This window comes from Anomaloglossus baeobatrachus, chromosome 1 (genome assembly GCF_048569485.1).
Source record: "Anomaloglossus baeobatrachus isolate aAnoBae1 chromosome 1, aAnoBae1.hap1, whole genome shotgun sequence".
Lineage (NCBI taxonomy): Eukaryota > Metazoa > Chordata > Amphibia > Anura > Aromobatidae > Anomaloglossus > Anomaloglossus baeobatrachus.
The window spans coordinates 671,652,124-671,664,830 of record NC_134353.1 but is presented as its reverse complement, the minus strand read 5'-3'; the positions used below and the strand labels follow the sequence as shown (position 1 = coordinate 671,664,830).

General features: G+C 46.3%; 1 protein-coding gene across 6 annotated transcripts in view; it reads left to right on the top strand.

Moving 5' to 3' along the window:
* Window positions 1–856: 856 nt before the first annotated feature.
* Window positions 857–12,707, top strand: part of GIT2 (GIT ArfGAP 2) — a 153,263-nt gene continuing 141,412 nt past the window's right edge. For all 6 annotated transcript variants that reach the window (XM_075320048.1, XM_075320050.1, XM_075320049.1 and 3 more), the window contains exon 1: window positions 857–1,025. In XM_075320048.1, coding sequence (XP_075176163.1) covers window positions 974–1,025 — 52 coding nt within the window. In that variant the 5' untranslated portion in view covers window positions 857–973. The remainder of the gene's footprint in view (window positions 1,026–12,707) is intronic.

Below are 12,707 nucleotides of genomic sequence, written 5' to 3'. Positions count from 1 at the left end.
TTGTAATCTCTGCAGACGAGTTGTGGCTGGAAGAAGTTGTCATGTCGGTCTGGGCCAGAAAGAACGTCAGCTGTAACCATCTCTAATCTCTTGTATGTGCTGCAGAACTGGTATCTACCGCTATATGGTCACTGTATGGCGGTAATATCAGTGTTGCTCTTTGTGTAGAGCTTATATTCAGTTAGGCTACGTTCCTATGATCAGTTTATTGAGTTTCTGACGCTGCAGTATTTCTGCACCTTAATGCGTTTTCTTCTTTGCGTTCTTGTTGGGTTTTTTTTTACACATTGTTATCGTATTTTTGACCTTGCGGGTTTTATTTCTTCTCAGTATGTCATGCTTTACATAAAGCGGATTTATTTTGGTACGTCCTGATGTTGACAGTGGATTACTTGTTTTTTTTTTCATGTTTGTTCGACGTTTTTTACTTGCGTATTTCCAGCATCTAATGTAATTCTATGGGGAAATTCTGCACAGAAGACTCACGTGCCCGCATGAGAAATGTCATGTTGTGGATTGGGAGAATGCTCGGCAGGTCAGTGTACGCTGAGGAAAAGAGCGCAGAGGGCAGAGGTCTAGAAAGACGCGGGGTTTCCCAGCAAATACGCAACGTCAAAAACGCACTGATCGTGGGCACGTACCCCAACAGCCTGCTCATCTGCTGAGGGTCCCCTATACCCACTAGTAGGGGCCAGCCTACTATTGTGCCCCCCTGAGCTGGAGGCTAGAGGTGAGGGGACGCTGCAGGACTCCGTCACCCTCTATATTTATACATTCCTGTGCTGCGCCCGCGGGGGGAGGGGAGGGTGCGCGCGTGCAGGGGACGGGGCGGGGCCAGGACGTGTGGGCGGGGCCAGTGGGCGGCCAGGCAGTCCGGGCTGTGCAGTGTCGCCCTACAGCCGGCTTTGTGTCCCGGGCCCCAGCGTCGGTGCGAGCCTCTGCACAGCGGAATCCCGGGCCTCTGCTCTCCGCCATGTCCAAGCGGCTGAAGAGCCTGGAGGTGTGCGCAGACTGCAGCGTGCAGGGTAAGCGGCACCATGGTGGCACCGCTGCTGGTACCAGGCCGGGCGGCCACAGATTTGGAGATGTGTGTTTCTGGGCTGTGCTTTGGCCGGGGGGGCTCCATGTCGCTGGTAATCCTATGTGCTGTGATGCTGCACAGCTGTGCCTTGTTTACCCTGGCACTGCCACTCTCTGCCCACATATGTCCTAGCATGCACTGCCCCATCAGTATGCCGTGTGCCCCAGGCTGGAGCACAGACCGGGCATGGTGCCCACTACAGTATTGATCTGTGGAGGACATGTATTGATTGTGCCACTTCTGGACTGCTCATCAATATTGCTTTATATGTAAGTGGGCTCATACCCTGTGGATGGCCAAAGTGGTATTGGCATGAGGGGGCAACAGAGTGCGGCTGTCAGTGCTGGGCCGGCAGTAATGACCACTGCTGGCATGTCGTGGCAATGATGGTGGCGGGTTGGCTCCATGATGGAATATGGGTGGGAGGGATGAGGGCATACACCCACCATAGTGATGGCACCACGACTGCGAGAAATCATATTGTGGTGGTCACCCTGAGATTTTGTGGCCTGCTCTTCCCCTAGCCCGGACACTTACATCTGATTAGTTTGGCCATGTAACGCTTCCGTGTGGACTGTCCTCCGCTGCCTCGGTTCTCCATCATATCGTGGACACGAGATCCCCATCATGGTCAAAACCCAAGAATCTGAAATATTGGAAACCTGTAAAATAACACAGGGAATCACAAGAAGCTGTGACTATGAGCTGATCCATCAGCCTCTGTGACAACCAATATAGGGACCACGAAAGCTCCTGCCGGGTTGTCAGTTATTGTCCACCGGCTCCAAAACAACAAGCCTCTATCATTGTGTAGGGGAGAGGCATAATTAGCATTCAGGGCGCTGGATGACAGAATGACAGGGACAGTGATCAGAAAAGAGCCCTTATAGGACATTTAAATGGCCCTTCAAGGGAACCTGTCACTAGGTTTTTGCCACCTAATCTGAAAGCAGCATAATGTAGAGACCCTGATCCCAACAATGTCACTTACTGGGCTGCTCGCTGTAGTTTTTATAAAATGACTATTTTATCAGCAGGAGATTATCATTACAGGACTACTAAATAGGGATGATCGAATACCTCAAATATTCGGCTTCGCGAATATTTGCCGAATAGGTCGCCGCTATTTGACTATTCGCGAATATCCGATGCGCAATGTAAGTCTATGGGAAACCCGAATAACAACTATTCGGAACTATTCGGGCTTCACATAGATTTACATTGCGCATCGAATATTCGCATAGCGGCGACCTATTCATCGGATTTTCGCGAAGCCGAATATTTGAGGTATTCGATCATCCCTATTACTAAACCTTCTGCCATATAATTCTCCTTTATCAATGAGCTTCGAATAACCTCTCCCCCACCACTGATTAGCAGCTTTCTGTCTATGCACAGTGCTATGGGCCAGGTTATACAGAGCTCAGTGTTCAGAGAACTGGGAGATCTGCAAAACACTGACTCAGGCAGTAAGTGACACATCTGGAATCAGCGTATCTGCCCCTACATTATGCTGCTCTCAGATTAGGTGACAAAAAGCTAGTGACCCATTAAAGGGTTATTCTCATGTGCCTATCCTTAGGGTAGGCAGTAAGTTGCTGATTTGTGGGGGTCAGTGTAGAGTAGGGGCCGTACATGCACCCCACCACGCCATTCATTCTGTGTTGGAAATAGCGCTATCTTTTTTTTTTGTCTGGCTGTCTTGTGTAGTGAATGGAGATGTGGGGCACCACCCTGTTTCCCGGATCTGTCGGGGTTCCCATTATCTGTAGGTTATCATGTGTTCTAACAATATTGTTTTTTTAATTTGATGGGATGGTGTATTTTTCTATTGAACTCATTAGATGCTGCCGTCCTCATTAACTATGACATGTAAGTGGTTGGACAGGGAAATGGGTACCTGTCATCCCCTCACACCCCTCCCCCACACACCTTGGTGCCATTCACACGGTACCATTGGGTTGTCATTGCATCCAAAAGTATAGCTATAGCTCTCTGCCATCTTGGCATACCTATTAAGTTCTTCTGCTGGGTCTAATATGATATATAGCTCTCTGCCATCTTGGCATACCTATTAAGGCTGCTTTCACATCAGTTTTTTGCCATCAGGCACAATCCGGCAAAAACATGAAAAAACGGATCCGGCGTCTGTTGCCGCCGGATCCGTTTTTTCCCCATAGACTTTCATTAGCGCCGGATTGTGCCTGATGGCCTTGCGTTTCATTCGTTTTTTGCCGGATCCGGCAAAATTTACTTGTCCGGCAGCCGGATGAAACGTTGAAATTAACGTTTTTGTTTCCGGCAAAAAAAACACAGATCGCGCCGGATCCGGCGCTGTATGGCATGTTTTATAATAGAAGCCTATAGACGCTGGATCCGGCGTAATGCGGCAAAAAACTGATCCGGCTGCCGTACGGCATGTTTTATAATGGAAGCCTATGGACACCGGATCCGTTTTTTTTTTTAACTGAGCATGCTCAGTATCACACCGGATCAGTGAAAAAACTGAAGAAACTGATGGAAAAAACTGATGCAACTAATCCGTTTTTTTTTTTTTTTGCTGGATCCGTCGCATCAGTTTTTTCGCCGGATTGTGCCTGATGCCAAAAAACGGATGTGTGAAAGCAGCCCTAAGTTCTTCTGCTGGGTCTGATATGAATATGGCTCTCCCAGAAGTACTGGGTGGTATTGACCCATCTACAGATTGGATGATCAAATAAGAATAATATATGTAGTGTGTGTACTGAGGCGAAGATATCATTTGTGCAATCTGTGCGTCCATATAGGGGCCAATTTCTACCTCCAAATTGGGTGGAAATGCCGTGTACAGGGGATATTAGCGTGTAGCATTGTGTATCCCCCGCTCCCCGCAGAGAGGATACATAGAAATGTCTGCTGGTGAGCGCCAGAAATCTTGGGGCCATAGCGACATCCTGCCTTCCTGTTGTACTGCACGGTCTTCTCTTCATGTTTTGACAGCAGATGCCACAAATCTGCCCTTTTTAGGTCTGCTTTTCACTTTGAATGCAGCAGGAGAGATCCTTGTGTGCTGGGCTAGTGCGCAGAGTAAATACCGCCTCCCAATGTCACCCTATATTTCGGTTGCTTATGTGCAGTTTCAGATAAAGTGGCATGTGCACCCATTATTGGTCAAGACAGGAAGAAGATTGCAGAAGTCTTCACTTGAAGTTTTGCTGCTCACATTTCAATCTCGTGGCTCCATAAGCTTTTTTTTTTTGCCTATACTGTTTATGCACTTTCTCGTTTTGGACAATTTATAGTGTTTGGTGCTTTTCTTTTTTTTTCATTCTGTTTTCCCTCAAAGGCAATCTACGTTTTTCTTCCAAAAATGTAAAAATCTGCATCATCCTCGTACCCGCCATAATCTCGCGCCTGCGCAACTACATCACCAGCGCTCGCGCAAAGGGAAACTTTAGGCTCAGCCCCGCGATACGGGCACAGCAAAAAGCGCCTGAGCGAGACTCCAGCAGCGTGGACGATGGGGGCGACGTCTTCCATGTAAATCATGACTGGGGGACGGCGTACAGCGGCAGGAGGGGGGACAGGAGCCGAATTAGAGCCCACCCATCTGGCCAACCAAACTCACTTGCATTGGAAACGGTAAGATTTTCTAAAGTTCTTTTAGGAGTCTGCAAGGGGGGCCAGCAACAAGGTGCACCTTCCTAGAATGCAGCCCAGGAGCTGCAGAAGGTGATATTTTTGGTTTAATAGGGAACAAACTGGTGACAGGTTCCCTTTAACAATAAACTATGAAGAGCTGCATATGGGTTAACAGAAACAAACAAAAAATCCTTAACTAGAGCCTGAAATTGGACCTTTGTCCCCCCCGTATGTCGGTTAGATGTATGAGCCCTTGTAGCATTCGAAATCCTATAATGACATACGTGTTGCTCCCCCTTCATTCTGTAGTAATGCTTCCCTATCATGGGCCCCTTCCTGGTATGTATGACCCCCATGCTGCATCCCTTCATGATACATGTGTCCCTCTTCCTGGTAGATGTCCTTATCCTGGGCCTCTACCTGGTATATATACATCCACCCCCCCATCCTCGGCACCTTCCTGGTATATATGTCCCCCCTTCAATCCTGGGCCACTTTCTAGTATATATGTCTACCATCCTGGACCCCTACCTGGTATATATGTCCCCCTTTATGCCACTGTTCTCAAACCCCCACGTTTTTCTTGCCTTCCTTCAGACCCACAACACGCAAGCTGCCACAGCGGCAGGCAGTTGACGTTGGCATGCCTTTCTTTGATGATGCATGATGTCACTTCAATATGACACCAATGCCTGACATACTGATGTCAAATGCCAGTCTGTGATTGGCTGGTGGTGTGTATTACGGTGCAGGGACTTGACACATGCCTGCGCCACAATATACTTCTGCTGAATGTGCGCCTTCAGACACATATCAAGCTGAAGTAGGTGCTGGGGTCAGCGGGCAGCCCTCCAGCATGGGACTAGTCGTCAGTTGCACCCTCTGTGACCGCGATCGTTACACCCCTTTCACAAAAGCGGTTCCTTGTCTCTTGTGTAAAATGCTCTGCCTAATTTTCTGGCTATTGTCATTTGTAATCCATCTCTAGATCCACAGAGATACTGAGACAGATTACAGAAAGTGGGGGGTTGGGCCTTTTTCTATATACAGGAAATTTGGGGGCTATTCTTTCCGCACTTCTTTTCTCTGTGAGAACAGACTGGCTAAAGCACGGACTGGCTACAGCTCTCCTGACCCCAGTATAACCGCTTCAGATATTTCTATGAGACTGTCGCACTCAAGCCATGAGACTGGAGGCCAGTTATACATCAGGTCAGAGATCAGACTGAAATCCACAGACGTCCATGTAACTGTGTACAGGCATAATAGAGACAGACAGGTGTAGTGCGTGGGACTTGTCTCTTGCCGGATTATGAACGACAGCCCCACAAAGAGAGTGATTGTGGCCATCACCTGCAAAACCAAATACTGTACTCTCTCCTTATCCTTCATGACTATTTATTCTCTCGTTTTGCGGGTTTTTTTTTGTTTTTTTTTTAGTTTTTGTCATTACTGGTAACATGAGGTGGTACGCAGCTCTTTAAGGCTATGTGTCCATGGTAGAATGTACCTGCGGATTTTTCTGCCTGAAAATCCGCAACTTTCGCGGCAAATCCGCACCCGCGGATTTGCCGCGGATTTTGATGCGGATTTTTTTTCCCCATTCAAAACCACAAATCCGCACCAAATCTGCACCAAACAATTGACATGCTGCAGATTTTTCCGGATCAAAATCCGCGGCAAATCCGCAGCGGAAAAATCCGCAGCATGGACACAGCATTTCCAAAATGCCATTGAAATGGCTTGGAAGTGCTGCTGCTGCAGATTTTCGGGAAATCCGCGGCAAAATCCGCGGTAAATCCGCAGCGTGGGCACATAGCCTTAGGCTCCTTGGGTAATCTAGCTCCTCCAGGATAGCAAAGTATGTGCACAGTTCCTGCTCTGCAAAGACATCAAGACTATTGCTTGTTCTTCATTTCCCCTGACCTGAATTTACTGAATGTCCAGGAACTCACTGATTCCTTGTTTGATTTCTGAGATGAGATCACCCTCATCCCCACCTCCCAGCGCCTCATCCGCCTGCCAACGCATCGTACTCCTCCCAGCGCCTCATCCGCCTGCCAACGCATCGTCCTCCTCCCAGCGCCTCGTCTGCCTGCCAACACATCGTCCGCCTGCCAACTCATCGTCCGCCTGCCAACGCATCGTCCGCCTGCCAACGCATCGTCCGCCTGCCAACGCATCGTCCGCCTGCCAACGCATTGTCCGCCTCCCAGCGCCTCATCCGCCTGCCAACGCATCGTCCTCCTCCCAGCGCCTCATCCGCCTGCCAACGCATCGTCCTCCTCCCAGCGCCTCATCCGCCTGCCAACGCATCGTCCTCCTCCCAGCGCCTCATCCGCCTGCCAACGCATCGTCCTCCTCCCAGCGCCTCATCCGCCTGCCAACGCATCGTCCTCCTCCCAGCGCCTCATCCGCCTGCCAACGCATCGTCCTCCTCCCAGCGCCTCATCCGCCTGCCAACGCATCGTCCTCCTCCCAGCGCCTCATCCGCCTGCCAACGCATCGTCCTCCTCCCAGCGCCTCATCCGCCTGCCAACGCATCGTCCTCCTCCCAGCTCCTCATCCGCCTGCCAACGCATCGTCCTCCTCCCAGCGCCTCATCCGCCTGCCAACGCATCGTCCTCCTCCCAGCGCCTCATCCGCCTGCCAACGCATCGTCCTCCTCCCAGCGCCTCATCCGCCTGCCAACGCATCGTCCTCCTCCCAGCGCCTCATCCGCCTGCCAACGCATCGTCCACCACCTCATACCCAGATATTTTTGACCATTCATGATTTCACATTCATGCAAATCGATCCACCTGTGATTTCAATTTTCTACTTTGATTCTCAGGCCATTTAGAATCCAGTCCTCAGTAGGTTGTTGATTTTTGGTTTCCATTCACCGTTGATACGCGTTTTGTCTTTTTTCCTCAATTTTTCAATTTTCAACTTTGAATCTTTTGTTTTTAAAATTCCTGAAATCTTGCAGTTGTTACACTGAGCCTCATAATAGACTGATACCACCTGTTCTTTGGAGATTGCTGTTCACTGGTCAGCTCCTTTGGGAAACAGTTGTATATGGGATCCACCATTCACAATAGGTGAGATTCCCTACCTTCCCTGCCCTTCATGACAACTTCTGCAGAGATCTCAGACAATAGATAATAGAAGGCAGGGGATTTTCGTATTATAGCTGATGTATTCCAGCCACACCAGAAAATACAGGTTTGACAGGAGGTAAAGAAGGTCTGTCACCCAAACTGGCAATATAAACTAAGCACACAGGTCCAATTCATCATTTGCAATTTATTGAAGCCACTTTGATTTTTCTTTCTTTTTTTTTTTCTTGTGCTATTTATTGATCTATTTTGCTCCAAATTCTTGAAAATGTTGCAAACTGTTTATGAATTTGGTGCAAAATAGAAAAAAACTTTTATTCTTTTGTTTTTCAATAGAAAAAGTCACAAATATTTCGAAAAGTCATCAAAATGCCCCAAATTGTAATTACTTCTAGAACTTCACAACACACAGGGACTTGAGTGAGATACACCAAAAAAAATGCAAAAGTCGCATTTTATGAAATTATCTAAAACATGTTAGAATAATATCTTTATATAGCACCAAACATTCTGCAGCTTTACAATTCAGAGGGACATGTACAGACAATGAGACATTACAGAATAACAAAACTCAGATACCAAGAGAAATTAAGTGTTTTGCCTCTTTTCCACAATAAAAACTACTTAGAAAAAAAATTACCGTATTTTCCGGATTATAAGACTGATTTCGTCCCAAAAATTTTGGAGGAAAATGAGGGTTGCATCTTATAAGTTGAATGTAGCTTTCCGAGGGGTGGGGGAGAATGGTCACAGCAAGCAGGGGCAATGGTGCGGGCGGTGCATTGTGCTTGGGGTGAGGCAGGGGCCATCCTGAAAATGTCGGTGCATGCTTCAAATAATGGCGCCCAGAGTCAGCGCTTGCGCAGATTGAGCTCTCGAGTCAAGATCTTATCTGCGCACGCTCTGCCTCCGACCCATTGATTTCCTGTCAGTGGAGTTAAGGAAAATGGCACCCGGAGGTCGTGTGAGTGCAGATGAGATCTCGGCTCGTTTTTGAGCCGATACCTCAATCTGCGCATGCCCTGACTTTGGGCACCATTTCTTTGAAGCCCGCACCGCCAACAGTTTCTGGATGTACCTGCCTCACAGTGAGCATCCGGGACACCCGCCGCACCACCCTCAGCATCACCCTACTTCACCACCGTTCCTGCTTCCTGTGACCTCGCTTCATCACCTTTGCCGGCCCCCACTCGGTAAGGCCCCTTTCACATTGCATTTTTCCCTACGTCCACAGGTCCCGTCGGGGCATCCGTCCGGACCGCCCCTCTCCCACTCTGCAAAGCGTGCTCCGGACGCATGCGACCGGCAGGGCCATTCACTGTTATGGAGTGCACTGCGTTAGCGTGTGCTCTGTTTTGTGCCATTTTGTGCACATATACGTTTCTGCAGACGGACACCCGAACGTACTCCTCTACATTCGGGTGTCCGTCTGCAGAAACGTATATGTGCAAAAATGGCACTAAACAGAGCACACGCAAACGCAGTGCGCTCCATAACAGTGAATGGCTCTGTCGGGCGCATGCGTCCGGAGCACGCTTTGCAGAGTGGGGGAGGGGCGGTCCGGACGGATGCCCCGACGGGACCTGTGGACGTAGGGAAAAATGCAATGTGAAAGTAGCCTAAGACATCACTGGATTATAAGACAGACCCCATATTTTCTTTTACTTTTTTTTCTCTTTCTCTAAATTTGTGTTGCATCTTATAAAATGATGGTATTTTTGCATTGCATTATTCTGAAAGCTGTTATTTCATTTTTTTTATTTCATTTCTCCACTTACGGGGCCTTGTTTTTTGCGGACAAGATAATGTTTCAAGCAATACCATTTTTATTTACATTTGACCTTTTTTTATTGTGTTTTATTCTACTTTTTTTGGGCAGTATGATGAGAAAGTATCATTTTTTTGTCACGATTTTTAGTATATATATATTTTTTTACGCTCAGAATTTAACTACAGTATACTATCATTCTCAGTTTGGTTTTGCTATAATTGTACTGACCTTGACTATCATATTGTCGGTAAGTTTTACAGCACAATGAATAGCATAAAAAGAAAACCCCTTAAGGGTATGTGCGCACCTAACGTTTTTTTTTGTGGCATAAAAAACGCTGCGTTTCTGGCCTCTAAAAACGCACAAAAATGCATAACGCATAATAAAAAAAGCGCATGCGTTTTTACCGTGATCTGTGGCAGTTTTTGCTGAATTTTGCTGCGTTTTTGTTTACTGCGTTTGTATGCGTTTTTTTATCAGTGAACAATACCATTAAAGATTGGTGAGGAAAAAAAAATAATCTGTAATTTCCTTCATCAATCTGTTCTCCTTCATTCTCCACTAGTGTATGCAGGAGAGCAGACAGCTGCAGAACTACAAGGCTCAGCATGCTCCATCCAGGACTGTATGCAGGAGGTTTTTTTGGCCAAAACCGTAAATCGTAAAAAAAAAAAAAAAAAAATGACGTGGGCTTCACCGTATTTTTGTATGCTAGCCATGTACAGCAGGCTGCCCACAACCCCCAGCTGCCAATTTGTACCCGGCTGGGAGCCAAAATGATAGGGAAGCCCTTTTTTTTTATAAAACTATTTCATGACTTTCTTGAAATAATTAATTGAAAAAAAAAATGATGTGGGCTTCGCCCAATTTTTGTGTTTAGCCAGGTACAACTAGGCATCTGGGCATTGGAATACGCAGCGCAGGGTTCCAAAGCAAAAATACTCCTAAAATTTTTTTCTCGTTAAACTTTTATTGAATATCAATATATTGAAACATGAAGTGAGGGGGGGGGGTGTTCAGAAAAATATAAAATACCCTAAGGGTCTAAAGTACAATAAAAAATACAGTCTAGTGCACCAGCCAGCGGTATATCCCAGCAAATGGTGGGAAAGGCTTATATCGCTCCACCAGTCAACTTTACAAATGATGAGACATCAATTTTTTAACATTCATTGCAGAAACATTTTTAATACACAATTATTATCATCCAGATCCAATAATTAGCCATGCATTGAAAAGAGACTTATATAAAATGTAAATTTATAGATAGATTTGGCATATATCTCTCAAATACAGAAACTTGAACTATATGTATTATTGGTAGGACAGTTTAAGAAAATATAATTATAGAGTACTGTAGTAGGATAAAATAAACATACAGTATTCTTTTTATGTCAAAAAAAGCATAAACAAGTTAGCCCCAAGAAATATTACCCAACGTTTTTCGCCTCCTTGGGTGGAGGTTCATCAGGGGTATAAATATTACATATGTTCCATAGTGTATCACACGTAATATATCAGATTAGATTCTCATTCTTCAAATAAAGATATTTTTACAATGTAATAAAATTCATCAGTGGGACCAGACCATGCCTGATTTCTGACAGGAGAGGAGGACTTTTATCCACAGCCTTACAATCAGCAGAAGGGGACTTCTGTGGTTATTTAAACCCTCCGTCCCCCTTTTGTCTCTTCTTATCAATATAAGAAGCAGACTTACTTCTGATGAAACATGCAGTCACAGGAACTTAGGGTATTTTATATTTTTCTGAACACCCCACCCCCCTCACTTCATGTTTCAATATATTGATATTCAATAAAAGTTTAACGAGAAAACATTTTTAGGAGTATTTTTTCTGTGATTATATTTTCGGGTTACTCCCCTTTGATCGTTTTTTTCTGTGACTTGCAGGATGCCAAAGCTTTCTGGGCACCCCCACTGCGAATTGCAGTCCGCAGCCGCCCCAGAAAATGGTGCTTTCATAGAAGCGCCATCTTATGGCGCTGTATCCAACTCTTCCAGCTGCCCTGGTGTCGGGTGGCTTGCTGGTTAATAATGGGGTTAGGACTAGCTGTGTATTATCAACTGGCCCTAAGCCCGAAATTCATGGTGTCACGCCAATATTGGGCATGGCCACCATGAATTTCTATTAAAGATTAAAAAAAAAAACAAAAAAAAAAACGCACAGAAATATATTTTTATTAGAAATAAAACACAACACAATTAGTGACTCCATCTTTATTGAATTAAAGAACCCCTCCCCCCCTCTGCAGTAATCCTGGGTCAAGGGTCCCGCGATGTCCAATCCGGATCCAATGTCATCTGATCGGTTTGCCGGAAAAAAGGCAAAGCGATCAGCTGATGTGTCAGGTTCAAGGACGTGAATCACATCACACACCAGTTGATTGTATAAACTGCTTTTATACAATCAGCTGATGCATCAGTAGAAAAAAAAAATACACACTTCTGTGCAGATTCCCGTCCGATCGCTCCAGGACCTGGCGGTAATCAGCTGATGTGGTCACCTAACAGCATCAGCTGATAGTTTAAGCCGGTCGGGCGGTAAAAAGCCGGCCTCAACGCTGGACTTATTCTGTCAACTGATGCCGTCAGGTGACTGCATCAGCTGATCACCAGGCAGGTCCTGGAGCGATCGGACGTGTCCCCGGCGTCTGCAGACAGGTGAGTATGATATATATTTTTTTTCTACTATTAACTTTTGATTTCACAGCTGCTTCCACCTCCCGTCCGGGCATGGCGCCGGACGGGAGGTGGAAGCAGGGGTGGTGGTACCGGGAGAATTCAGTCTTCTGTGTTTACCAACAAAAGGAATCTCTGCCTGTACACGTGACTGTACGCCCCACCTCTTGCATTTATAGCTGCGGTTTTAGTCACAGACACGCACTAAAATGCACCTATATTTGCAATTTGCGTTTTTCATTGAGTTTTTGAACATCTTATTGAACCCAATGGGTGAAAAACGCAGGAATAATTGACATGCTGCGTTTTTGTGGGCACAACAAAAATGCAGCTAAAATAAACCGCTATGTGCAGACAGCAAAAATGAAAACTCATAGACTTTGCTGGTGAAGCAAAGTCATGCAGTTTTCTGAACAAAAATGCACCCCAAAA